The sequence below is a fragment of the Lepus europaeus genome, chromosome 18, assembly GCF_033115175.1.
Source record: "Lepus europaeus isolate LE1 chromosome 18, mLepTim1.pri, whole genome shotgun sequence".
NCBI classification, from domain to species: Eukaryota; Metazoa; Chordata; class Mammalia; order Lagomorpha; family Leporidae; genus Lepus; species Lepus europaeus.
Genome location: NC_084844.1, coordinates 19,134,655 through 19,162,368, shown reverse-complemented (window position 1 = coordinate 19,162,368; position 27,714 = coordinate 19,134,655). Strand labels below are relative to the sequence as shown.

At 50.6% G+C, this 27,714-nt stretch overlaps 1 protein-coding gene across 1 annotated transcript; it reads right to left on the bottom strand.

Moving 5' to 3' along the window:
- Positions 1-25,905, bottom strand: LSM12 (LSM12 homolog). Its single transcript, XM_062174918.1, has 5 exons — positions 25,716-25,905; positions 23,830-23,963; positions 3,852-3,961; positions 2,393-2,519; positions 1-1,558 (listed from the first exon to the last, which is right to left on the bottom strand). Exons 1-5 carry the CDS (start codon positions 25,837-25,839, stop codon positions 1,466-1,468), a joined length of 588 nt encoding a protein of 195 aa, XP_062030902.1. The 5' UTR covers positions 25,840-25,905; the 3' UTR covers positions 1-1,465.
- Positions 25,906-27,714: the final 1,809 nt, after the last annotated feature.

Below are 27,714 nucleotides of genomic sequence, written 5' to 3'. Positions count from 1 at the left end.
CATTTATTTAATTTTTAAAAAAAAAAAAAAAGGAAGGGGAAAGAGATCACGGCCAAAAAAATAGTAGTTACCCCCACCGCATCCCCAAAGCTCTAGCCAGTCCCATGAGCATCACCCCACCCCACTCGGCACCTGACACTCAGAGGGTGGCACACCCGGTCCCTGACACTGCCCTTGAAGGCACAGGGCCAACGGTGCCAGTTTTGGCTCTCAGCAGGTTAGTCAAACCAGACAGACTGGTGGGCTAAAGTCCAAAAATTCTTTCCAGGTTTTCTGCCCATTGGCTGAGCACATACAAACTGTCATCAGCTTGTAAGACTGGGGGGGAGGGGGCTTAAGAGCAGGAGAGTGGCAGAGGAGAGAAAGTCTAGGTCACCCAAGCCTCTTCCTGGGCTAGCGGCTCTGGATCCAGACTCAGAGAGGTCGCGGTGGATGGACACCAAGTTTCTTGTAAAAGAAAACCATCCCTCGAGGAGGAGGAGCTAAGATGTGCCATGCAGAAGAGTTCTTCCCGCAGAGGCACACGAGAAAGGGCAGCGCGCGCTCCCAGTGGAGGGCGTGGCAAGGAGGCTCTTCTAGTACCATGAAGTAAGACAAGAGGCAGAGAGAATCCTGAGGTCTGGGCCAGATGTGAGGCTGCTACACACACAGGTCAAACTAAGAAGCCATCAGGAACCCTCAAAGCCCAATCCCGGCTGCACACACTGGCTCTACAAAGTGCTGCAGGAGATTCAGGCTGTGAACCAGGTCGAGGTCAAGGTCACGCTGCCTAGCTGTGGGTGCTGGGGAGGGTATTACATTTTATTTTCAGAGGGATGAGGTGGGAAGAGTGGCCATGATCTAGTAAAAAGAGACCTGCAAGAAGCAGAAAATATTTAGAGAACATTTTAATATATATTTTCATATATATATTTAAAGTTAAGAAAAATAAAACTAATTCAAGCCATGCCCTGTGCAAAAAAAAAAAAAAAAAAAAAAAAAGGAAAAGGGAAAGAAAAGGAAAACTTTAAAGTGAGACCTCTGCCTGCTGCTCTGGTCTCAACGTGAGAGGCACAGTCAGCTTGTTATTTTTATTTTGGAAGAAAAGATGTAAAAGTTTCTTTCAATCACTCAGAGGCAAATGCAGCCACTTAAAAAACAGAACGGCAGGAACAGACCGGGGAGGGAAGGACAGAGGGAAGGGAGCTCGAAAATAAAATTAACAAGGTGACTGTTCCAGGAGGGGCTGTGAAAGGACATGGTGGACCGAAGTCTGTTAGTCAAGTAATGATTCAACTTTTAAATTACTCTCTTGTTCTTTTTTGTTGGGTGTTTTGTTTGTTCAAGTCTAAGATTTGGAAACGCTGACCCTCTGTTAACAAGAGCCAACAGGAAATACAGGATCCCTTCCCTCCCCCGGCCTGCCTCCGCCGAAGCCACCGCCCCTCGGGGCTGGATGCTGGGAGAGTCCTGGGCGCGTGTGGACTCAGGAGGACAGGGCAGCCTCCTTCTGTGGTTGCTGGGCTTGTGAACGCTGCAGGATCTTTTGGCTTTCCACGTCTCTAAAATGCTTTTCAACCTGAAAGAGATCAAGGTGGCCAGAGTCAGAAAGGGAGGCCGGCAAGCAAATCTCCCCAACCATCTAGGCCAAGCTTCCGCAGAAGCTGGCCTGCTCGGGCGCCTTTCCCCTTGCTGTCTACAAGGCAGGCAGCGGCCTCTCTTCTCAGCCGCATTTTTTTTACAGCCTCAGCCAAAATTAACTAGAAATTGAACCTGCAAACTAAAATATAAAATAAAATGGAGATAATTATGACCCAAACTACTGCTCCCTTCCCACAGTTGCAATGGCAACCCATTTATTCCAGCCAGCTCCTCTAGCAAGCTGCCTGCAGCCAAGGGCCCAGCCTGGAAGGGGATGAAGTACTGAGGCCCCAAATCATGGAATCATTGGACGACGAGGCGAGGCACAGTGCAGTAGTTCCAGCCTCGTCAGGCCCCGTCACAGCTGCAGAGCCCACGGTGCAGGGACACGAGGCAGGCACTGCAGCGGAAAATGCTGCTCTGACACGCGAGTGGAGGCAACGAGCACCCCCCCCAACAGTGCCCTTACAGCCAATGAGCCCCTCCTCCCGCTCACAGTGCCCTTACAGCTGACGAGCCCCTCCTCCCGCTCACAGTGCCCTTACAGCTGACGAGCCCCTCCTCCCGCTCACAGTGCCCTTACAGCTGACGAGCCCCTCCTCCCGCTCACAGTGCCCTTACAGCTGACGAGCCCCTCCTCCCGCTCACAGTGCCCTTACAGCTGACGAGCCCCTCCTCCCGCTCACAGTGCCCTTACAGCTGACGAGCCCCTCCTCCCGCTCACAGTGCCCTTACAGCTGACGAGCCCCTCCCCCCCAGCACCCTTACTTACTATTTTGCGTACATGGCTCAGTGCACTCCCCTCTTTGCCTTTACAGTTTTCCACTTGATATGGGGGTGTAATAACAACTTCTTCCATGACTACAATGTTTTTTTCTTGCCATTTACAGTCTTTAATGCTGGAAGAGAACAGGAGAAACGTTACCTCTTGGGGCATCCCACACCTCCCGCCTGATGTAACTCCCGACGGCGGGCCCAGGCTCCCAGGTCACCTAGCAGCCACAACTAGAAACCAGCAGCCCACAGAGGAAGAACAGCCAGAAACGTTCCCTGGGCACACTGGCTACGGAAGCAGGGGAACGGATGCACGTCTATTCTGAGGACAGCCCACGAGTGCTACTCCACAGCATCAGAGACCTGGAACCACGAAAAATGTGGCAGCTGCAGAAGTCCAAGCCACATCCAGTTATACATAAACAAGTAAGCTCAGGCTACTGGATCCAACTGCGCTGGCAGCCTGAGACAGAGGCCGCCCATCGTTTCTATCAAGGGGCACACAGCAAATGTTTCAGGCTTGGCAGGCCACGTCTCCATCCCAGCCGTCTCTGTCCTCGTGTGCAAAGCTGCTACAGAGCACCCATAACACATACGCAGAGCTGGCCAGCCCTTGGCCCAGGGAGAAACAGAAAGGCAGGACAAATGCCCCATCTTACAGTGACCCGTCCTCTGCTCCCCACCACTCACAATGGCGGCTGCTCCTCAGACTGGTTCCCCTCGATCAGCAGGACAGCTGGGGACCTGCCAGGCTGGGAAAACCCTGTCTAGTTCCCACGTGGGGAGGCCCAGGGCAGCTGATGCTAACAGAGTTCCTTCACACACCTGAACATGCTCAGACACACCACGGCCTCTAACAGCTCTGATGCCAGCTGCCATCTGTGCACCGGAGCCAGGCTGGTGAGCCAGGGTAACAGACGGCAGCGGGAGCGAGCGGGGGTGTCACATGTCCCAGCTTTGCAGCAGCCAGGGAAGCCAGGGGAGTCCAATGACCTCTGCTGTGACAAAATGTCTTTCAGGAGGTGGTAGAAGGTGGCCTTCTGTTCTCTAGCTCCCTGTGTGCATCCCAGTGCCCAACTGGGAAAGCGCTACAGAGAAGACTTTCCCTTTATAAAACCGCCATCAGCTTCCAGAGAAGGCACAGAAACAAAACAACAAGAGAAAGAGATCACTGGGGATGAACTAGGGACTACAAGACCTGAAAGGTACTCTTAGGGGTAATTTAATCCAAAAGTAAGATTTGCCGACAAGAACTGAAGCCCAGAGAAGATACAACTACGCGATCCTGTGCAGAAAAGGAGGAACCATCACCCCCATCTCTGGCTGCCAGGCTACTGCCAATGCACCCCCGGTCTCGCCAACAGACTTCCAGGCAGACAACCACCTGAAGGCTGCCAGCACACAGCACAGCCAGGCAGCCTCACCCGGGGACGAGGGACCCGCGCTCCCCAACTCACGTCTTGTGGATGGTCTGGAAGAGCTGCTGGCCCTCTAGGGAGACACCAGCACTGATTGCATAGGCCTGGCTCAGCTTCTCTTCCTTCTCCGTCCGTGCTTTGCTGGCAAGCTGAGGTGGGGGAGAGGAAAGAGACTCAGAGACGCATTCACCACCGTCCTGCCTGAGGGCAGCTCCAAGCCGACGAACGAGGCCACAGGAGAGCAGTGCGGGGAGATTCGGGCTGCTCAGAGTTCAAAGGTGAAACAAACAGCAAACCCACCACCTACCTGAGCAGTGACTGCTGCTTCCCGGCCGACACCCCTCCCCCTCCTGTACTTACTGAGCACCCAGCACGTGTCACACGTGTCGCTACGCTAGGTTAGAGACGCCGCGAGGACGAGAGGGTGTGTGTGTGTGAGTGAGGGCGGCGGACTATAAGCCAGGGAACAAAGGCCTCAGCAGGAAGCAGGGACAGTGCAATGCTGGGAGACAAAGCAGGATGACAGCACAGAACGTGACGGGGGCTGCTGGTTGGAAAAGTTGGTCAGAGATAAAAGAACGCGTTTATTTCTGTCTGAGAGAGTTAAGGGTTTCTGTCAACTACTGCGTCAGCAGTGCCTCCTACCAGACAGAACGTGAGGTTTCTGGGACCCGACCTGTCCAGCACCATTCCATGAACTCACAGGGGCAGCACCTAGGCCTCGAGTACCCACCCATGGATACTGTCCACCTTCATCGGAGCTGATGGCAGCCTTGTAGTGCTCTCCAGGAAAAGCAATGGGCTGAATTCTATTTCGCGGCTGCTCCTTTACTGCCCTCTGCTGGGATAATCACAAACTGCCCAAAAGAAACCCTAGCAAATTCTGGAAGTCAACGAACACTTGGGAATCCTCCTGCCAGGGTGCGTACCTGCCAATCCCCATGGCCCTGAAGCACACTTCTCGTTCCCACCCACGCTACTGGTTGCCAGAGACCCCGGAAATACAAATCTTTTTGAGCGTGAGACAAAGAATGTATGGACACGGCAGTTACAACTAGAGAGGCTGACAATGCACCTCGAGCAAATGACTTGGGGAATTTCCAGACCCTTACAGAGCCACACGGTATGCACACACACAGCCAGGCACAGTGAACCCACAACCTATCCCCAAACAAATACAAAGAGGGGTGATCCCTCCAGCAAGTCCCAAGATGCCTGGAATGCCTAAAGGCTGCATTCTACTTCTACAGTGATCCTTCAAGCCATAAACCTACACAGCTCTACGGGTGTGGGTGTGTGTGTGTGTGTGTGTATGGGGGGGGGGGGGTAGACAAAGTATCTGGTTCTCTACTGACAAGAGGAAGCACTTCATTAGGGCTTGGGTTTGAGTGTAAAGAAGTCTTCAGTGAGGTTCTGGGGAGCTGGGCTGGCTCACAGACTGTCTGGGATGGTGGGGTGTGGGAGCTCAGAAGGGCGACCTCCCTCCCTACGGGGAAAGAAAGCCAAAACTGCTCCTGCCTCGCCATGCCCCCCCGGACATGGATGGGGCACACAGCACCACAGTACGTGGACAGGGGCACACAGCACCACAGTATCTGAGTAACCTTTCAAGGCTGGCTGCCTCTCTGGTCTCATCAGGCTACAATTCTGCAGAGAAATAAACACACAGGGTTGACAGCACTCCAAGCAGCAGCAACTCCAACTGTAACAAGAAAGCCTCGTGGTTTGAACACACACAGCTCCTATGGAAAGAGAACTGCTGATATTTTAAGCAAAACAAGCAACGCTTACTTAAGCAACAAGAAAATCCTGGTAACAAGGAGGTTCCTTGAGTCTTGCTTTCCAAAGGCTGCCTTAGAAATCTGGAGTCTCCAAGGAAAGCAGGAAAAACCGGAGGGTAGCAGAGCTCCTGGGAAGCAACGAGTGGCCAGGCAGCCAGGAGTCTCAATCCCTCCTAAAAACACGTATCCCTGAAAATCAAAACCCCGCGCCGACAGTGGCTCTAACAAAGCTGCTTTTATAAAGCTTGTGTAGACCAGTCAAAGAGTAAGATGTCCTCGTCATCCACATTACGCCTAACACACACTGCCCATTCAGTGTGAGAGGAGCTGGCTCGGGAAACCAGGCGTCTATGCAGAATGGTTAAGAATGGAACTGACAAATTAAGCAGAAAGGGAAAAACAAAAGGCTGGGAGAGGAACCACTTTTGAAATTTTTCCAGAAGCAAAATAAAAATAAAATGGATATAAATCTCACCCACAGTGATTGTTTAGTTTAGACAGAATGAGTGACAGCTGACATGTTGGGTATACAACACCGATGCCAGAATACACCTCCTGCCCCTCTCGCCCAAAATGCCACCGTACAATCTCCTCTAGACTCTGAAAGCAAAGGAGCATGGCCCAGGTGATTCTCCATTTGTAACTAGAACAAACAGAACCCAATGCTAAATGATGTTAACGGACTGACTGGGAGTCAGCAGAAAAGCTGGCTGCATGTTTCAGTTCACCTCCAGCATCCCCAGCTACCCTACTTGCACCTGCGATTGTTTTAGGGGCCTAGACTCACTGCAAACCCCAAACCTCCAGTTGTCAGATTACAGGCTTTGTTTTTTTAAAGATTCATCTATTTGTTTGAAAGGGAAAGTGGCAGAAAGAAAAGGAGACAACGTGATCTTCTATCTGCTGGTTCACTTCCCAAATGCCTGCAACAGCCAGGGCTGGGCCAGGCCAAAGCCAGGAGCCAGAAACTCCTTTCTGGTTTCCATCCAGGCGGCAGGAACCCAAGCACTCTGAGCCCTAGTCTGCTGCATTCTAGATGAATTAGCAGGGATTACCAGGGCAGGGGGCGGCGGTACAAAGCCTGACTCTACAGGGGGTCTTTCCAAAGCATTCTGAAAAACTGCTTTGGAAAGTTGATTTCTTCCCCAGACAGCCCCACAAAGAGAAACTACAAATGTTTCCTCTCCTCACACCTGGGGGTCAGGGGTGGGCCTTTGGCTTAGCAGCTGAGATCCCCACCTCCCATGGGTCAAATCCTGGGCTCTGGCTCCGGGCTTGAGCTTCCTACTGTGCAGACCCTGGGAGGAAGCAATGATGGCTCAAGGAGTTAGGTTCCTGCCACCTTCGTAGGAGGCCTGGATTGGATTGTGTTCCTTGCTCCAAGCTTCTACCCCAGCCCAGCCCCAGCTCCTGTAGGTATCTGGGGAGTAAGCCAGCACATGGGAGCTCTCTCAAAATATTTAAAAAAAAAAAAAAATGTAATTGGGAGTTAGAGGGGGAAGGAGATTACCTTTTTCTTTTCGGGCATGAACACACACACAGAATGTGCATAAGCTTTCTTTTGAACTGCAAATAATGACCATTCTACCCTCAACTGTTATACGAATCTAAATTTCCCATATATTTTTGTAAACAACTATATAGCTACAAACAGTCCAGTTAGTCAGTTTACGGCTGTTGTCAAACTGCCATAAAAGCTGCCCTCAGCAGACACGGTGCCGGGTGTGCCTTTCAGGTTGAGGAGGCCATCAGGACTACAATGTTCCTTAATTCAGTGGTTGTCTTCCACATATCCACTATTTTTTTTAAGTTGTATTTATTTATTTGAAAGAGTTACAGAGAGAGAGAGGCAGAAAAAAGAGAGGTCTTCCATCCACTGGTTCACTCCCCAGCTGGCTGCAACAACTGGAGCTGCGCTGATCCAAAGCCAGGATCCAGGAGCTTCTTCTGGGTCTCCCATGTGGGTGCAGGGGCTCTCCCAGGCCATAAGCAGAGAGCTGGAAAGGAAGTGGAGCAGCCGGGGCTTGAACCGGCACCCATATGGGATGCCGGCACTGCAGGTGGTGGTTTTACCCACTATGCCACAGCACCAGCCCCACATATACTCACTTTCAATGCCAACAAGTTAGCCAGGTGCTGGCCTTGCTACCACTCAAAATTGAAGTATCCCAGACAAAGTCGTAACCTGCAGCGCTGGCATCCCATACAGGGGCCAGCTAGAGTCCTGGCTGCTCCTCTTCCAATCCAGCTCTTTGCTATGGCCTGGGAAAGCAGCGGAAGACGGCCCAAGTGCTTGGGCCCCTGGTGCCAGCATGGGAGACCTGGAAGAAGCTCCTGGCTTTGGACCAGCCCAACTCCAGCCATTTCAGCCATTTGGAGAGTGAACCAGCAGACCAGCAGATGGAAGACCTCTCTTTCTCTCTCTCTCCCTCTCCCTCTCTCTCTCTTCCTTCCACCCTCCCTATGCCTCTTAAATAAATAAATAAATCCTTATAAAAAAATGAAGCACTAAGTGGTTAGCATCTCAAATAATAAAAGACACCAAGAATATAAGAACACACTGGGTTCAGGCAAACCAAGTAGCACAAACCTACTTAATCTTTGTCACTAAGGTGTCTGTGGCTTAACCAAAACGACCGCGTGTGACAACCTGCGCTTTACCTGCTCCCTTCGTTTGTACAATTCCCAGTGGAGAAACAGTAATTCCTTATCTACTAACTACTGCTTCCTCGGGTGGCCATTTTACATGTACCGCCTTGATGTGGCAAAGGGGGAAAGCACGTCAACATCCAAAGGCTTCTAGTCACACCTGCTGCTGGTATTGGAAGCGAGGGGTGCATCTCTTCCTGCATGGAGGAGGAACCAGCCACAACAACAAAATCTAAGCAATGCGCACTTCACCTTGTTATTCAGTCTCCAGCTGAGCTGGCACAGGTGCTGCGGGGACCCCAGAGGGATTCCTTCCGCAGGGCTGATACAAGGGAGGCAGAGTCCAGACAGCAACCTGCGAGGTGTGACCTACTGACTCCAACAAGCCTCTCTGACTCTGTCTTCTGAGTAGCCACACTGTCCAGCCAGCTGCCCTAACTGCAGCTGCTGCCCGCAACTGCCCATGCTGCCGGCAGGGACAAGCAGTGGCAGGGCAGCGTGGTTACGAACAAGTCATCCTCAGGGCCCTGGCTTGCTCCTGCTGTTTTAAATCTGGGGCAGGCTCTTAGAAAGCTCTCATTCTTAGCCAGCAACAAACAGGCTCTCAAACAGTTCTAACAAATACCACCATCTCCAAGTCTCCCTGTTCCCTGGTGGAAAGCACCTGCTGGGAAGCTGCTAATAAAATCCTCAGATAGCTGGGAACTCAAAAAGCTGCAGGACCCCACTTGAAGCTGTGTCCTAGAATACGTAACCACGAATCAAGTGAGAACGGTCGAGCCAAAGACTGACAGTGAACGCTAAAATTCTAACCCAACTTCAGCTGAGTAAGAGTTTACGCCTTGCCTTGCTAGACAACAAGCTACACAATTTACATATACGAAACAATCAATCCTCACAATTCTTGAAATAGGGACTGAAATCATTCCCAACCCAAAAGGGTAGAGTGTGGATTTGAACCCAGGCAGCTGGATTCCACAGCATGCACTTAATCACCACACTACACTTAGGCAAGTCCACCTATGGGAAATAAGGCCCACTTAATGTTGAAGGCACAGGCCAATAACGATAGGATTATTTCCCAGATCCATCCTCTTCTGATGTTCCAAGACTAGAGAAAGACAGTCAAACAAGTCTCCTGCATGTGAATGCTGGGACACGTTAAGAGCTTAGCTGGGGCCTGGCACTGTGTGGCACAGTAGGTTAAAGCCACAGCCTGCAGTGTGAGCATCCCATGAGAGCACCAGTTCGAGTCCCAGCTACTCTACTTCCAATCCAGCTCCCTGCTAATACACCTGGGAAAGCAGTAGAAGATGGCCCAAGTCCTTGGGCCCCTGCACCTGCGTGGGAGACCCGATGAAACTCCTGGCTCCGAGTGCAGTCCCAGCGATTGCAGCCATTTAGAGAGTGAACCAGAGGGTGGAAGATCTTTCTCCTTCTAACTCTGCTTTTCAAATACATAAATAAATCTTTTTTTAAAAAACAAGGAGCTTAGCTATGATGAAAAATACTGCAAATCCACAGGGCACATTACTGCCCCCATCTCTAAGAGTACACAGAATACTTGTAAAAACCATCACACTGCTACCGCATAATATAGAACCAGATTCAAGTCACAGTCAGCACACACTACAGGCAAAATTTCATCTTCAACCCAGTTTATAACAAAAAAACCTGGAAATCAGCCAAGTCAGTAGTTTTTGTTATTTGTAATCATGTCATGAAATACTACTCAGAGCTACATACAACAACTGAGCCTACTGGGCACCAACAGAGTAACTTCCTAGTCCTGTGACTCTGAAACCATACTGCCGTCAAGCCCACCCTGTGGCTGTGCCAGAGAGAACACTGGCTGGGATAAATGCTGAACTCTGACCTCAACAATCTGTCTCCAAGAACATCCATTGAAATTAACGTCAAAGGATCCATGTCCCAGTGTGGCCTGGGCCACACTACTACGGAGACGAGAAAGCACGAGGCGAGCCATCAAGCACTGCGTGAACACTAGAGAACGTTGTAGCAGCATCATAACCTCAGCACAGAGAAGGCTGCGTTTGGGTCATTTCAGAAACATCCGCACAACCCCACCTTCCTGCAGCCAATGAGCTCACACTGCTTCAATGTTACCACACATAAACTGGTTACCAACAGGAAGAGGAACACGCCTGCCGTCTCACCGGGTTCCCCATCTTCTGGTTTTACTCTGTAAGTTGCTAGAGAGGCCGAAAAAGGCCATACTCCCAAAAATAACCGGAAAAAGTTGAAAATGCCTTTATTTTCATCATCCAAAATGGGAGGCCCCTTGTGTGGAGTAACAAAGCCGATTTTATTAGTGACAGAGCCATGTTCTGTTTTTCTGGGCTCCAGCTCAAACCCCTGCCCACCACTCACCAGATGCAGCAATCCGAGCAAGACATGCAACCTCTCCTGAGACTCAGTCTGCTCGTCTGTGTGCTGGAACACATCCCACAGGGTTATGCTGGAGTCTGGCAAGATATACACATAGAGCACCTAAAACCAGTACTGACACTTAACACACAACAAAGCACATGAAGTGGGGCTAGTGCCTGCAGGGCCAGCATCCCATAGGGCCCCAGTTCGAGTCCCACTGCTCCACTTCTGACTCTGCTCTCTGCTATGGCCTGGGAAAGCAGCAGCAGATGGTCCAAGTCCTTGGGCCCTGAACCTGTGGGAGACCCAGAAGAAGCTCCTGGCTTCGGATCAGCACAGCTCCAGCCGTTGCGGCCAACTGGGGAGTGAACCAGCAGATAGAAGACCTCTCTGTCTTCCCTTCGCTAACTCTTTCAAATAAATAATCTTTTTTTTTTAATTATATGAAGTAACAGATATGTTAATCAGCTTGATTTACCCATTTCACAGTGTGATATATCCACATCAAAGCATAACAACGGGGGCCAGCGCTGTGGCGCAGCGGGTAAAGCCACCGCCTGCAGTGCCGGCACCCCATATGGATGCCAGTTTGAGTCCCAGCTGCTCTACTTCTGATCCAACTCTCTGCTATGGCCTGGGAAAGCAGTAGACGATGGCCCAAGTCCTTGGGCTCTTGCATCCGTGTGGGAGACCTGGAAGAAGCTCCTGGCTTCAGATCAGTGCAGCTCTGGCTGTTGCGGTCATCTGGGGAGTGAGCCAGCAGATGGAAGACCTGTCTCTCTCTGCCTCTGCCTCTCTGTAACTCTGCCTTTCAAGTAAATAAATAAATATATTTAAAAAAAAAAAAAAAACATAATGATGGGGGCCAGCATTGTGGCATGGCAGGTAAAGCTGCCACCTGCAGCACCAGGATCCCATATGACAGCTGGTTTGAGTCCCGGCTGCTCCACTTCCAATCCAGCCCCCAACTAATGCGCCTGGAAAAAGCAGCAGAAGATGGCCTAAGTCATTGGGCCCCTGCACCTGCTGGGAGACTGGGATGAAGCTCCCTGTTCCTGGCTTTGGCCTGGCCCAGCCCTGGCTGTTACAGTCATTTGGGAAGTGAACCAGAGGATGGAAGATATTTTTTTCTCTCTCTGCTTCTCCCTTTTTGTGACTCCAGCTTTCACCTGAGAAGGCAGCAGAGAATGATTCAAATGCTTGGGGCCCTGTCACCCACATGGGAGACCCGGATGGAGTTCCCAGCTCCGGGCTTCAGCTGTTGTGGATATTTGAGTGTACCAACAGATGAAAGATCTCTGTCTCTCCCTCTGTCACTCTGCTTTTTGAATGAACAAAGATTTAAACAAAAAACCGCGAATGGGGGCCAGCACTGTGGCACAGCAAGTTCAGCTGCCACCTGTAATGCTGGTATCAAATGTGGTGACTGGCTCTGGTCCCCAAGAACCCAGCCACTCTACTTGCAATCCAGACCTCTGTTCACACACCGGGGAAAGCAGCAGAAGATGGCCCAGTGGTATCTGGGTCCCTGCCACCCATATGGGAGTCCCAAATGAAGTTCCATGCTCCTGGCTTCAGCCTGGCCCAGCCCCAGCTGTTGTGGCCATTTGGAGAAGGAGCCATTTGGAGAGGGAGCCTGTGTATACAAGATCTCTTTCTTTGTAACTCTGATTTTCAAATCAATAAATCTTTAAAGAAAAAACAAAACTGTTTCCACAAGTAGCTAACGAAGGTCACACGCCTCAGCCCAGCTGTGAAAGAACGCAGCTCTTCAGTGTGCCCAGCCTACCTTGCTGGGCGCTCGGCACAGTGCGCACATCCTCTCATTTCCCAGTGCAGGGACAGTCTGCTACGACCTCCAGGACAGTTTCTGATATTTATCTATACCAGGCTGAAAGGTCCAGTTCTAGAATTTGAATTTGTTCTTTTCTCCAAGCCTGTTCTCTGACAGGAAACTGAACCTTTCAGAACGACCCTCTCAGTGCAGGGGTTAAGACACTGCTTAGGGCCCCTATGCCCCTTATCAGGGTGCTCTGGGTTCAAGTCTTACCTCTCCTACCAATTCTAGCTTCTTGTTAACGTGCACCCTGGGAGCAGGAGGCAGCAGGTGATGGCCCAAGTCCCTGGGTTCCTGCTGCCCATGTGAAAGACCTGGATTGAATTAAGGGCTCCTGGCTTTGGCCTGGTCCAGCCTCAGCCGTTGAAGGCATTTGGAAAGTGAACCAATAGATGGGAGATCTCTCTCTCTGCCTTTCAAACAAAAAAAAATTTTTTTTGAAAAATTAAGAATGTTCCTCTCTAAACACAATACCACTACTGACTTGCCATAAAGTTCTTTTTTTTTAAACTTTTATTTAATGAATATAAATTTCCAAAGTACAGCTTATGGATTACAATGGATCCCCCCCCGCAACCCTCCCCTCTCCCGCTCCCTCTCCCCTTACATTCACTTCAAGATTCATTTTCAATTCTCTTTATATACAGAAGATCGATTTAGTATATATTAAGTAAAGACTTCAACAGTTTGCACCCACACAGAAACACAAAGTGAAAAATACTGTTTGAGTACTAGTTATAGCATTAAATCACAATGTACAGCACATTAAGGACAGAGATCCTACATGAGGAGTAAGTGCACAGTGACTCCTGTTGTTGACTTAACAATGCCATAAAGTTCTTATTTCCAACTGTCCCCAGGTCAAAATAGCCAAGTACAGTAGTGGCCATAACACACCTATGGCACAATTCTGCCAACCAGTCACATGGGCTCAGCAACCTGCCTTTTTAGGTAGACAGCAACTCTCTCTACACCCCACGGTGCCAGCTCCCTTGGGAACTAAACCCTGGGCCTACCAAGGACCCATTGAGTCAGCTGGCTGACATGTTCTACAGCCCAATCTGAGTCACGAGCCCTGGCCTGCAGCACTGCATCTCCTACCATGGCCCTGTCAGGCTGACCCCCAAACTGCATGTCACCGAACCAAAGAGCCAGTGATTTCCTGACAGCGGCAGTCAATCACTCTCCCTCTCTGATCACATCTACACCATGCCCATTGCCCTCTGCCCCTCAGCAGGGACTGGCTGCCCTTTCTGCCTCCCACCTGCATCTTCAGGACACTCTGCAAGAAAATAGCTGGCTGCTCAGAGCCAGATACACATCCTACTGGTGGAGTCTCACCAGAGACTATGGCCTTGACAACATACTGCATCAAGTGAATCAATGTTATAACCTTTATTTTTTTAAAGATTTGTTTACTAACTTAAAGGCAAAGTTACAGAGAAGGAAAGAGAGAGATTGATCTTCCATTTGCTGGTTCAATCCCCAAATGGCTGCAAAGGCTGGGGTTGGGCCAGGCCAAAGCCAGGAGCTAGGAACTCCAACCAGGACTCCCCTGTGTGCAAGGACCCAAGGATTTGGGCTGTCCTTTGCTGCTTTCCCAGATGCATTAGTAGGGAGCTGGATGGGAAGTGGAGCAGCTGGGACTCGAACTAGTGCCTATACGGGATACCAGCAGTATGAAGCAGTAACTTAACCTGCTATGCCACAACTTCAGCCCCAAATTCTAGACTTTAGAAGCAAGAAAAGACCGGCGCAGCGGCTCACTAGGCTAATCCTCTGCCTTGCGGCGCCGGCACACCGGGTTCTAGTCCCGGTCGGGGCACCGATCCTGTCCCGGTTGCCCCTCTTCCAGGCCAGCTCTCTGCTGTGGCCAGGGAGCGCAGTGGAGGATGGCCCAAGTGCTTGGGCCCTGCACCCCATGGGAGACCAGGAGAAGCACCTGGCTCCTGCCATCGGATCAGCGCGGTGCACCGGCAGCAGCGCGCCTACCGCAGCAGCCACTGGAGGGTGAACCAATGGCAAAAAGGAAGACCTTTCTCTCTCTCTCTCTCACTGTCCACTCTGCCTGTCAAAAAAAAAAAAAAAAAAAAAAAAAGAAAAGAAAAGTTACACCTAACATAAACTTGTTTGTCCTAGATAAGTGATTATTTCCCTTCCCACATTTGCATACCTTCTGCTTCCTACCAAAATACACACACCTAAGCATAGGGTGACCAGGCCATCTCTGACTCTGTCCACATCTCAATACACCAGGGTCAAAATACAGCCAGGGGCCCAGCTAACTGGTTAGACCCATGAACAGAGGCAACAAAGCAGTAGTTATCAACTGCCCCAGGAATCTACTCATACTTCAGGTTTAACCCTCGAATCACCAAAAAGTCACGGTGAACCTTACCTGTGAAACTGGGAGAACTCAAAAAATAAAGTTAATTCTCTCAGTCTGACATGATCCCTAAAGGTAAACTGACCAAGGTCAGTTTTTCTTTAAAAGTGACTTGGGGGGAGGGGGCAGGTGTTGTGGCACAACTTACAGGAAGGTGTCTGGTTTGAGTCCCAGCTACTCCATGCTTCCACTTCCGCTTCCTGCTAATGCACCAGGAGGCTGCAGAGAAGAGCCCAGGTCCTCGTGTCCTTGCCACCCATGTGAGAATTCCTGACTCCTGGCTTCAGCTCGGCCCAGCCCCAGATGGGGTGGCATTTAGGGAATGAACCAGATGGAATCTGTTTCTCTCAGTCACTCTGCCCTTTAAATTAATAAATCTTTAAAAAACAAAACAAAGGGGCCAGCACTGTGGGATAGTCTAACCCTAATAAGGTTAAGAATCCACCTGTGACACTGGCATCCCACATGGGTGCCGGTTTGAGTCTTGGCTGCTCTACTTCCGATCCAGCTCCTGCTGATGGCCTGGGAAAGCATCAGAGGATGGCCCAAGAGCTTGGGCCCTCACACCTACGTGGGAGACTAGAAGCAGCTCCGGGCTCCTGGCTTTGGCCTGGCCTAGCTCCAGCCGTTGTGACCATTTGGGGAGTGAACCAGTAGATGAAAGACTTCTCTCTATGTAACTGTACCGCTCAAGTAAACACATAAATCTTTAGAAACAAAACAAGTGAACTTTGTGAAAACATTTAGGAAGAATGGATGAGCTAAGTCAAGAGTCTTGGGCACACTGGAGATCCATCAAATTCTCAATCAGGCTCATTCTCCTCCTCCTCTTACCGATGCCCAGATCTGACAGCAGTGCCGGAGATCAGCGTAGTGAGATGCCGCAAAAGCCAAAGCAGCTGCTAGGGTGTCTCCACCTGTTCCCCAACATTGTAAAGGGAGGGCCCAACTCTGGGAAACAGGAGGAACTTGGAAGGGGCCATCTGCTTTCAGAGAGGAGACTGACACCAGATTGTGACCCAACAGTGGTACAACCAGCTGGCATTTTCCATGAGATATCTGCTATAGCTCAAACCTGGTATGCTCCCGTAAAGGTCCACATGTTGGAAGCTTCTTGCCCAGTGTGACAGGGTGGGTGGCAGAAGCTTGACATGCTAGGGCCTAGTGGAAGGTATCCAATCACAGGGCCTCATCCTCATGAATGAATTAATGCTGGTGTTGCAGAATGAGAGGAGTCTCAACGAAAAAAAACCTTTTAATTCTTTTACTTTTTCATCTTCTTAACTTTACCAAGTCCCTCCAACCGTAAGACCTATCTCCCAGATACCATTTTCATTCAGTGGCAGCCAATTCATCCTCCAGTACCAGGGACCAACAACAAGCTCTCTGAATCTCTTCTCCCTGGTTCCGCCTGATCACTCATTTTTTCCTGCTAGTGAATAAATGGGTAATAAATGGAAAAATAAAGGCTGACAAATCAGTGAGTATCTTGGTAAGAGGTGAATGCCTCTATTCTATATTACCTGTGGATTTCAATTTTCCGTGCTTCATCTCTTCCTGCCCATCATCCCTCACCTACATCTCCAGGAAAGTATCCCCCAGGGGCCACAGTTGTGACGAAGCAAGTTAAGCTGCTACCTGTGACCCCAGCATTCCATACAGGCACTGGTTCATGTCTCAGCTGCCCCACTTCCAGTCCAGTTCTCTGATAATGTGCCTGGGATAAGCAGCAGCAGAGGGCCCAGGTGCTTGGGCCCCTGCCACCCACGTGGGAGAGGTCTTCATCCAGGTGATGAAGCTCCTGGCTCCTGGCTTTGCAGCCATCTGGGGAGTAAACCACCAGCTGGAAGATCTCTCTCGGTATCTCTCTCTCCTATCTCTGTTAACTCTTTCAAATAAATACATAAATCTTAAAAAAAAAAAAAAAGTATTATCCAACTCTGCAAAGTGGTAAGATGACTTCCATCTCATTCAATGCACTGGAAGTGTCCATTAATGGAGACGGGCCTTGGCTGTGTCTGAGTTGCCACCTGAGATTCTCAGAGACAGAGAGCACAGCCTCCCAGGTTTTGACTGCTCATCTAACCCCCAGGTCTCAGGCAGGTGCTCAATTAATAGCACCAATGGCAACCCTCCTTTGGAAATTCAAGTAATTCTGGTCACCAAAAAGGAGTTCCTTAGTAACTTTTTTTTTTTTTTTTTGACAGGGAGAGTAGACAGTGAGAGAGAGAGAGACAGAGAGAAAGGTCTTCCTTTGCCGTTGGTTCACCCTCCAATGGCCGCCGTGGCCGGCGTGCTGCAGCTGGCACACCGCGCTGACCTGAAGGCAGGAGCCAGGTGCTTCTCCTGGTCTCCCATGGGGTGCAGGGCCCAAGCACTTGGGCCATCCTCCACTGCACTCCCTGGCCACAGCAGAGAGCTGGCCTGGAAGAGGGGCAACCAGGACAGAATCCGGTGCCCCAACCAGACTAGAACCCGGTGTGCCGGCGCTGCAAGGCGGAGGATTAGCCTATTGAGCCGCGGCGCCGGCCTTAGTAACATCCTTTAAAGACAGTGTACACTGAGTTTGGTGCTTGGTGAAGAGGTTAAGATGCCTCTTGGGACAATGACATTCCTTATCAGAATGCCTAGGTTCAAGTCTAGACTCCGCTCTGACTCCAGCCTCCTGTCAGGATCACTCAGGGAGGCAGCAGGTGACGGGCACATTCACGTGTCCCTGCCACCCACATGGAGACCCAGGTCAAGCTCTAGGCTCTAACTTTGGTGTGACTATCATGGGCATTTGGGGAGTGAACCAGCAGAGTTTCTCCTTTTATGTCTGTCTGTCCCTCTGCCATTCAAATAAAAGGAAAATAATTTTTTTAAAAATGTCGGGGCCACTGCTGTGGCGCAGCAGGTTAAAGTCCTGGCCTGCAGCCCTGGTATCCCATATGGGTGCCGGTTCGAGTTGTAGCTGCTCCTCTTTCGATCCAGCTCTCTGCTGCGGCCTGGAAAAGCAGTAGAAGTAGAAGATGGCCCAAGTCCTAGGGCCCCTGCACCTACATGGGAGACCTGGAAGAAGCTCCTGGCTCCTGGCTTTGGATTGGCACAGCTCTGCCTGTTGCGGCCATCTGGGGAGTGAACCAGCAGATAAAAGACCTCTGTCTCTGTCTCTACCTCTCTCTATCACTTTTGTCTTGCAAATAAATAAAATAAATCTTAAAAAAAAAATTTAAGACATAGATGCTCCACTTCCGATCCAGCTCCCTGCTAATGTGTCTGAGAAAGCAGTTGGAAGATGGCCCAAGTGCTCGGGCCCCTGCACCAACGTTGGGGACACAGAAGAAGCTCCTGGCTCCTGGTTTTGGATTGGCACAGCTCCGGCCGTTGCAGCCATTTGAGAAGTGAACAAGTGGATGGAAGGCCTTTCTCTCTGTAACTCCACCTCTCAAATAAATAATAAACAAAATCATAAAAAAAAAAAAAAAAAAAACCTGGGTTCAAATCTCAGCTGTACACTTAACAGCTGCATGACTTAAAGAGTGGACCTCATCCTCCGTGAGCCTCAGCTGACTCCTCTTGTGAGAGGACAACTGGATCCCCACCACACAAACTCCTGTCATGATCGTTAGAGCCTGGCACATGAAAATACTAGTTCCTATGCTGCTGGCCATCTCATCACCCTGGATGAGCCTTTTTGCTTTATCCTCTAAAAGAAAACAAAAACCGTCTAACGCTCACACAGCGGGGTTGCACGGATGAACTGTGCCAAAGCTCTCTAGGAACACAAAGCACTAGAAAATGCTGGGCAGAGTCCCCAGCACAGCTCACCCTAAGGTCTTGTGCAAATATGTTTTCAGGGAAACACGTCAGGCGCAGTGGTTAAGACACTGGCATCTCACCCGACAGCTGGGTTTCAGTCCTGGCTCCGCTCCCGACTCTGGGAAGCAGCAGGTGACAGCCTAGGTGGCTCGGTCCATGCCCTTCCTGCTGGAGACCCGGACTGAGTTTCCAGATGCCCAGCTTTGTTTGGCCTGGCCCAGCTCTGGCTGTTGTGGGTATCTGGGGAGTGAACCAGCAGATTGGAGAGCTGTTTTTCTTTCAGATAAATAAAATAATTTTTTCAAGATTTATGTATTTGAAAGGCAGTTACAGACAGCAAGCCCCCATGGTAAATAACCTACGCCTCACCTAACGACTGGCTTCAGTATGCTTCTGTACTTTTACGTGAATGCTTTCAGTCAGAAAACTGGGAGCACGTCACAGGGGAGCACGTCCCTACGGGGAAGGTTCAGCTAACATCCCGCTGCTGGGGACACACATAAGGCTTCTTGGCATGCAGTGAATTGAAAATCAAGAGCAAAGCAGGGGGCCGGGGTTCTGGCACAGTGGGTTAAGCCACCTCTTGCCAAGCCAAAAAGGGTTCCTGTCCCAGCTGCTCTGCTTGCAATCTAACTTCCTGCTCATGTGCCTGGGAAGGCAGAAGAAGATGGCCTAAGTATTTGGGTCCCTGCCACCCACATGGGAGACCAGGATGAAGCTCCTGGTTTCAGCCTGGCCCAGACCTGTCGTGGCCATTTGGGGAGTGAACCAGAGGATGGAAGAGCTTTCTCTTCATCTCTCCTCTCTCTGAGCTCTTTCAAATAACCATTTTAAAAATAAATGAGGAGGGGCTGGCACTATGGCATCCCGGGTAAAGCCATGGCCTGTGATGTCGGCATCCCATATGGGTGCCGGTTCGAGTCCAATCCAGCTCTCTGCTGTGGCCTGGGAAAGCAGTAGAAGATGGCCCAAGTCCTTGGGCCCCTGCACCCATGTCGGAGACCCGGAAGAAGCTCCTGGCTCCGGATTGGCACAGCTCTGGCCATTGCGGCCAATTGGGGAGTGAATCAGCAGATGGAAGATCTCTCTCTCTCTCTCTCTGCCTCTCCTTCTCTGACTTTCAAATAAATAAATAAATCTTTAAAAATTAAAAAAAAAAAAAAATATGAGGGGCCAGTGCTGTGGTGCAGTAGGTTAATCCTCTGCCTGCGGTGCCGGCATCCCATGTGAAGCGGGTTCTAGTCCCAGCTGCTCCTCTTCTGATCCAGCTCTCAGTGACAGCTCAAGTGACTGGGTTCCTGTCACCCACTTGGGAGACCTGGATTTCATCCTGGCTGCTCACTTCAGTCCACCTAGCCCTAGCCATTGTGGGCATTTGGGGAGTGATCCAACAGACAGTGGCTCTGTCACTCTCCCTCAGCCTCTCAAATAGATAAAAATTTACTGAACTTTAGAAGACAGCCCAAGTCCTTGGGCCCCAGCACCTGCGTAGAAGACTTGGAAGAAGCTCATGGCTCCGGATTGGCGCAGCTCCAGCCATTGCGGCCATCTGGGGAGTGAACCAGTGGATGGAAGACCTCTCTGTCTCTACCTCTCTCTGTAACTCTGTCTTTCAAATAAATAAAATAAATCTTTTTAAAAAATTACTGAGTTTAGAAAAAAAATTAAGGCCTTCTGTCCCATTCCCTCCTGTGTCAGTACAGAAATATCCAGTTTGTCAACAATGTGAGCGCCTGATGGTGCCAAGCCCTGGAAGCTACCAGTGTGCAAATACCGCTCCCCTAGCCTGCGGCATCCGGAGCTTCATGCTTCCAGCAAATTTCTTCCAGGCATCTCAGACTACTTTGGTTCCCTTCCACAAGCTTAACTCATCCTCCATCTTAAGAAAACCCTGGGTCTATGCTATTAGAGACAAGATGAACTTTTCCTGTCACTCAAGCAGCATGCAAACAGCCACCCAGAGGAGCTGTTTCCAGTACCAGCCCAGCAGGCTCTCCCTAATTCTAAGTGAACCTCAAGGAGATCTGGAAGGTTGGTTTCAAGGGAAAGTCTATGTAGCTTACACATAAATATCTCTGCAAACGGCAGAATGAATAAATGAAATCCAAAGATAACCCTCCAACCTAATTTTAGTTTTCAGTTTCTGACTCTTCTTCCCAGCAAACCTTTTCCAAGAGTTGGCAAGGCGGTCTTGGAGTAAGACAAGTGAAGATTTCTGTTACTCCCCAGCTATTACTTCCTGCTGCTTTCTTAAGTAAACAAGTGGCTTACAATGATGACAGTAAACAACCTAAACTGACCAGCAGACAACAAATCCTAAAAGCAAAAATAATCCACCAACAACCAAGAGCTGCTTGTATTTGAGAGCAGACCTGACAGAACGGCTTCACAGCTCCCACTCGGCCGCCCCACCCGCACAGCCCCGGCCCCTCTAGGAGGAGGCACCTGCGGGTCACGGGAGCAGAAATCCAGTATCTTTCCAATGTGAGAAAACCACTGCTCTTCCAGACAGTTTCTGCCTTGTGGTTAGCTGAAGGCCCAGTGACTGACTCCTCATACCCTGTGAACACCAAAGGAAAACTTCCAGACTCTTTGTCCTCTTTAATGTACTAGGAATAAATCATTTAATTTCAAACCTTTTAAAAATTTCATAAGCTAACAAAGAACTCTCCAAGAACTCGTATGCTTTGATAGGAGGTATCTAAGCCATGGTTTAAAAACTCAACCCGATGTTGTGGCATAGCAGGTAAAGCCGCCACCTGCAGTGCTGGCATCCCATACGGTCGCCAGTTCTAGTCCCTGCTGCACCACTTCCAGTCCAGCTCTCTGCTGTGGTCTGGGAAAGCAGTAAGATGGCCCAAGTCCTTGGGCCCCTGTACCTGAGTGGGAGACCCAGAGGAAGCTCCTGGCTTCAGATCGGCGGCGTAGCTCCAGCCATTGCGGTCAATTGGGGAGTGAACCAGCAGATGGAAGACCGACCTCTCTCTGCCTCTCCTTCTCTCTCTGTGTAACTCTGACTTTCAAATAAATAAATGAATCTTTAAAAAAAAAAAACTCGAGGGCCGGCGCTGCAGCTCACTAGGCTAATCCTTCACCTGTGGCGCCGGCACCCAGGGTTCTAGTCCCGGTTGGGGCACCGGATTCTGTCCCAGTTGCTCCTCTTCCAGTCCAGCTCTCTGCTGCAGCCCGCGAAGGCAGTGGAGGATGGCCCAAGTCCTTGGGCCCTGCACCCGCATGGGAGACCAGGAGGAAGCACCTGGCTCTTGGCTTCAGATCAGCGCAGCGCGCCTGCCGCAAAACTCTGGCCATAGCAGCCGTTTGGGAGGTGAACCAATGGAAGGAAGACCTTTCTCTCTCTCTGTCTCTCTCACTGTCTAACTCTGCCTGTCAAAAAAAAAAAAAAAAAAAAACACCTCGAGGCTTCAAGGATGGAAAACCCTGGATGTGACAAAGCCTTTGACATGAAACTAAAGACCCTTCCCAATCTGTGCCATCGCTGAAAAGTGTGCGGTCTGCCCCTGTGACGAGAAGGGAGCTCCAGGCCTGAGGCAGCTGCCCCTGCTACCCTCCACCGTTTAAGTGCTTTCTCACCTGGCTGAACTGTAGGGGACAGACCACCTTCCCCACGCGCAAGAGAATATTCACTGTTACGAGACTTCTCTAGAGGGAAAAACTCCCAAGAAACTTAACTAAGGCAGGCAGCTGCTACAAACGTTCATTCTCCTCCACCCAGTACGAAGGCGCCTACTCCGAGCAAGGCCCTGTGTATTCAGTAGTGAACGCCACAGGCATGGTTCCCATCCTTGTGGAATGGTCTGGTGAGACAGACCCCAGAGGAGTAAACAACGTGAGTACAAAAAGGCTACAAAGCGGGTAAGCTGAACCCCCACCAGCTTCCGAGACACCCTCTGCACAGGCTCTCCAGTGTGCAGCAACAGCTCCCTCTTCCCCTCCCACTGTTCCAGGTGGAAGTTTACATGATGTGGTCACCTTAGCTGTGAAAGACAAGGTACTAGGAGAAAGAATGACAGGGGCAAACTGCTGTAGCCTGGGTGATCAGAGAAGCCTTCTTGGAAGAGGCGCCATTTAACCTGAGTCCTGATGGAGAGGACTCTGGCATTCCTTACGGAAGAGCGTGTCAGGGCCAGCGCTGGGGCGTAGTGGGCTAAGCCTCTGCCTGCGGTGCCGGCATCTCATATGGGCACCGGTTTGAGTCTCGGCCGCTCCACTTCCGATCCAGCTCCCTGTTAATGGCCTGGGAAAGCAGTAGAGAATGGCCCAAACACTTGGGCCCCTGCACCTAGGTGGGAGACCCAGAAGAAGCTCCTGGCTCCAGGCCTCAGATGAGCCCAGCTCCAGCTGCTGCAGTCATTTGGGGAGTGACCCAGCGGGTGAAAGACGTTTCTGTCTGTCTCTCCCTCCCTCTGTAACTCCATCTCTTAAATAAATAAATAAATCTAAAAAAAAAAGAAGAAGAAAGAAAGAAAGAAAGAAAGAAAGAAAGAAAGAAAGAAAGAAAGAAAGAAAGAAAGAAAGAGTGGTCCAAGTACAGGTTACAACAGGGCTTGGGCATGAACTCCGTAACATCAACTCCAGCTGAACTGAGGAGTCAAAGGTGTCTTGGGGTGTTTATGAAATGCATGAGGTCTGTATACCTTAAGTAAATGGCTTCTAAGTAAGGATCCCAGAGATCAGTCTGTTTATGCAAGATTAAAACACTCTAAACATTTGTGTTAGACCTCAAAATTCAAAGACAAAAATTAAACTCTAAGGCAATGGCTTTTTTAAGTCATGAATCCCTCTGAAAATATGCAACATATTCCAGGATCTGCACCCAAGAGACACACATGTTCATGTACGCAGAACCCACATATACACAACCGCAGGAGTGGCACAGGCAACAGCCCCATCCAACCCCACCACCACCAAATTTTCATGAATGGACTCCAGGCTTCAGGAAAAAAAAAAAATAAAAAAGTCCCCTTTCCCAAAGGACAAAAGCAAGCTCTCAAGTCTATTTGAGCATTAAAATATTTCTTGAGATCGACTGACGATATCCAGGAATAAAAAAGAAAAACTAAACAGAGACGACAGGCAACGTAGGCATCACTGAGAGTCGATGAGACATCTTTCCTACCATTTCGGGTGCCAGGCCTGCCCGTGAGTCCTTACCTTACTGACATTGAGTGAAGCTAGGGGAGGAGGGGTTTCTGTGCGGTCGTTAATAATTTCCACTTCTGAAACATACTGTAAGTTTATGAGCAAGATGTCTGCGTGGTTGGGCTTTCCGCTGGAAGAGGGACATTCTGGTGAGAAAACAGAGTTAAGGAAAATAGGGCAGGCAGAGGCACGGCCACGTCCCAAAGGAGACGCACAATCACAACTCACACCACGGGCCTAACAGGCATGCCACAAGCGAGAGGACCGGACAGAACCACAGCTCTCCTCCTGGGCCAATCTCAGCCTGTCCCTTTCCTCCTGCCCAAACCCCAAAGTCTGCAAACTTCTCAAACCCAATCGGAAGACACAGAAGGGTTCCTGTCACCGTGTCTGCAGGCTTTTTAATGCCCTGTGTGTGCTGTTTTGAACCCATGAACCACAAAGACGACCCAGAACCTTCTGTCCTTATTACAGTGCTTCCTATGGTGCTCTCTGTACTTTTTTCAAATTTGGGATTTCCCAATTTGCAGAGAAGAAAAATACAGCACTGGAGAGGAAATTTACCTAAGGTGACCTCACTAGTTAATCCATTCACTCATTCATCTGCTCACTCACACTCCAACCACTTACTGAGGGCCTGCGGCATGCCAATTAAAAACAGGGTATTTCCTCGTTCCAAGACCCTTCTAACGAAACCACTGGTGTAAAAGGTCTTATCTGCTCCAGGTATGACCTCTTGCCTAAAGAAATAAATACATCAAAAATAAAAGCGACTGCTCTTGTTGTAATTAAAGAGGACATCTTCCTAAGCTAGACACGTACAGCTAGTGGCTAAATCAATTAAAATACTTGCCACCAAAGACAACAGCCTCAGTAGAAAACTTCATTTTGAAAGAAGCCATAAGGGGCTACTCCTCAAAAACAAAAAAAAAATTCAAATAAACCCACCTGTAGCTCAAATTAAAGGGGACGCGGTGGCACACTTATTCCAACCAGGAAGTGTTTGTTGCCAAGGCCGAGTTTACTGGATTAATTCAGAAATCATTTCCACCCCAAAGCAGCAGGCCACCTTTTCCAGGGTAACACCCCTCGTTTCAGAAGGGAGGCTACCACAATGGAGAAGCCGGGACTCCGGTGCCGGACCGAGCAGGAGAAAACGAGCTCACCCTTTCACCTGTAACCCTCACACTCCTAAGCCCCCGGAAGAAGTGCAAGTTCTTGGTGGACCAGGTTTCCAACGCAAACCGCCCCAAACAGCAACTGCAAAACGACCAGGACACCTAAAGATCAGCACACCCCACCGACGGCTCCATGCACACACACGCACCAGCCCAGCGAGCCGCGGGCCCCAGCTCACACACAGACTGTCCAGCAGCTACCCCCTCTGCACGCAGGGCCCGGTGGGTCACCATCCCACCGCCCTCTCTAGGACCAGGCTCCCATCAGGGGACACCCCTTTCTAAATTCTATTCCCCCGCCCTGCCAGCACCTCCTCACCCTACACACCCCCTCCACCTATGATTTAACCCGCCCCCCTCTCCATCCGGGCTCCGATCCGCCGGCCCCCTCCCACTACCACCTCCTTCCTAAGCACGGTGTCCCCCTGACACAGTGTTCCCCCTCCCAAAAACCAACCGCGTGTCAAAGCCCCCTCCACCCACCCGCCTTCGGTCGGGACCCAGCTCCCAGAAGGGCTGGGAGACAGGATCCCCAAAGCGGACCGTAGGGGCCGCGGGAGGGGGAGGGGAGTTCAGGGCCGTGCGCATGCGCCCCGGGCGCCGCGGTAGCCGGTCGCCCCTAGGCCCGGAGAGGGCCCCAGCCGCCGCTGTCGTCCCCCACCCCACCGCCGCCGCACCTACACGCCGGCCCGGCCTCGGGCTCCACGCAGGGAAGGATACTTAAAGCCAGCATTTTGGACTGGTAGTCGAAGGCTACCACCTCGCCCTGCAGCCGCTGCTCCTGGCACGTCCGGCACGACACCTGGCTCCCAACGCTGAAGTACTCGCCCGGAGGAGCCGCCATCTTGGGAGAGCAGCCGCGGCCGGCGGCGGCGGCGGCAGCAGCGGGCGAAAGCCGGGCCCCCAGTGTGCGCCGCGACGCACGCAGGGGCGTGCTGACGTCACGCGTCTGGGCGTGGTCTGGCGCTGGGTGGGGCGGGAGCCTAGGTGGAAAAGGAAAGGAGAGGAAATAAAGGAATCTGAATCCGGTAATAATGTTTGTGCGGCCGCTCTCGCTGGGTCAAGTGCGTGGAGGGTCCATTTTAGAAGCTGGAGATAAATGGCCTTCGTGAAATGAAAAGAAAGAGGAGAGGGCTGTAGTCTCCCTTAGGTGCACACCTTGCACACAAGAGTTGAATGAATGAACTCTTTAACGTCTGCTCTCCCATTGTACTTATGAGGAGTCGGAAGTCCGGAGGACTTAATGAGACTTGCTCAAGATGATCATAATGAATCGCAAAGGGATTGTGGGAAGCACATTGGCTATAGAGTTGGATAAACCGGAATCTGCCTTTTAGTGATGAGTTATATGACCTTGAGCAAATTACTAACCTGACCCTGTTTCTTCTTTGGCGTGTGTATTATCACTTATTGAACCAACACCCTTTAAGGTAGGAATCCATAGCCTCGTTTTACAGATGAAGAAGTTAAGTCTTGGGCTGGCGCTGTGGCATAGTGGGTAAAGTCAACCCCATATGGGCTACTGCTCAACTCCCGGCTGCTCCACTTCCAATCCAGCCCCCTGCTAATGTGCCTGGGAAAGCACCAGAAAATGGCCCTAGTGCTTGGGCCCCTGCGCCCACATGGAAAACCTGGTAGAAGCTCCTGGATCCTGATTTAAACCTGGCCCAGCCCTGGCCTTTGGAACTATTTGTGGAGTGAACCAGCAGATGAAAAATCTGTCTCTCCCTCTCTTTCTCTAATTCTGCCTTTTAGATAAATAAATAAATCTTCAAAGAAAAAAATAACTCCTTTAAAAAAAAAGATTTATTAATGGGGCAGGCGCCGTGGCGCAGTGGGTTAAAGCTATGGCCTGAAGTGCCAGCATCCAGTATGGGTGCCAGTTCGAGTCCCAGCTGCAACACTTTGATCCAGCTCTCTGCTATGGCCTGGGAAAGCTGTGGAAGATGGCCCAAGTCCTTGGGTCCCTGTACTGGTGTGGGAGACCCGGAAGAAGCTGCTGGCTCTTGACTTTGGATCAGCCCAGCTCCAGCCCTTGTGGTCATCTGGGGAGTGACCCATTGGATGGAAGACCTCTCTCTCTCCCTGTCTCTACCTCTCTGTTACTCTTTCAAATAAATTGTTATAAAAAAGATTTATTTATTTGAAAGACAGAGTCAAGGACTTGGGTCATCTTCCACTGCTTTCCTAGGCCGTAGCAGAGAGCTGGATCAGAAGAGGAGCAGCTGGGACTCGAACTGGCACCCATATGGGAAGCTGGCGCTGCAGGTGGCAGTTTTACCCATCATGCCACAACGCCAGCCCCCAGAAATTAAGTCTTAAGACTGTACTTGACCAAGGTCACACCACTCTTCAGGACACGATCTGCCTCTTTCCAGAGAAGGTGCTGCTTACTGCCACGGTGCATCGGATGTCAATAGCTGCCTCATAGTTAAGTATAAACAAGTTAGTGTGGATGTGTGCACAGCATGTAGTGGGTCTTTAATGAATGGTGGGCAGTCTCCCCATGATCACCCATCACCGTTGGGACACAAGACGCTTCTCCATCTTCCTCCTGCCCTGTCCCCCAGAAAGCCAGGCAAAGGACAGGCCTGAGCAGCGCTGACAGTGACAAAGGAAGATAGGGTCCCATACTTTCTTAGCCTTATAGGAGGGACCACGCAGACGGACCGTGCAGGTGCACTTTCAAGCCCCCCCCCCCCGATTGCCATCCCCCGCC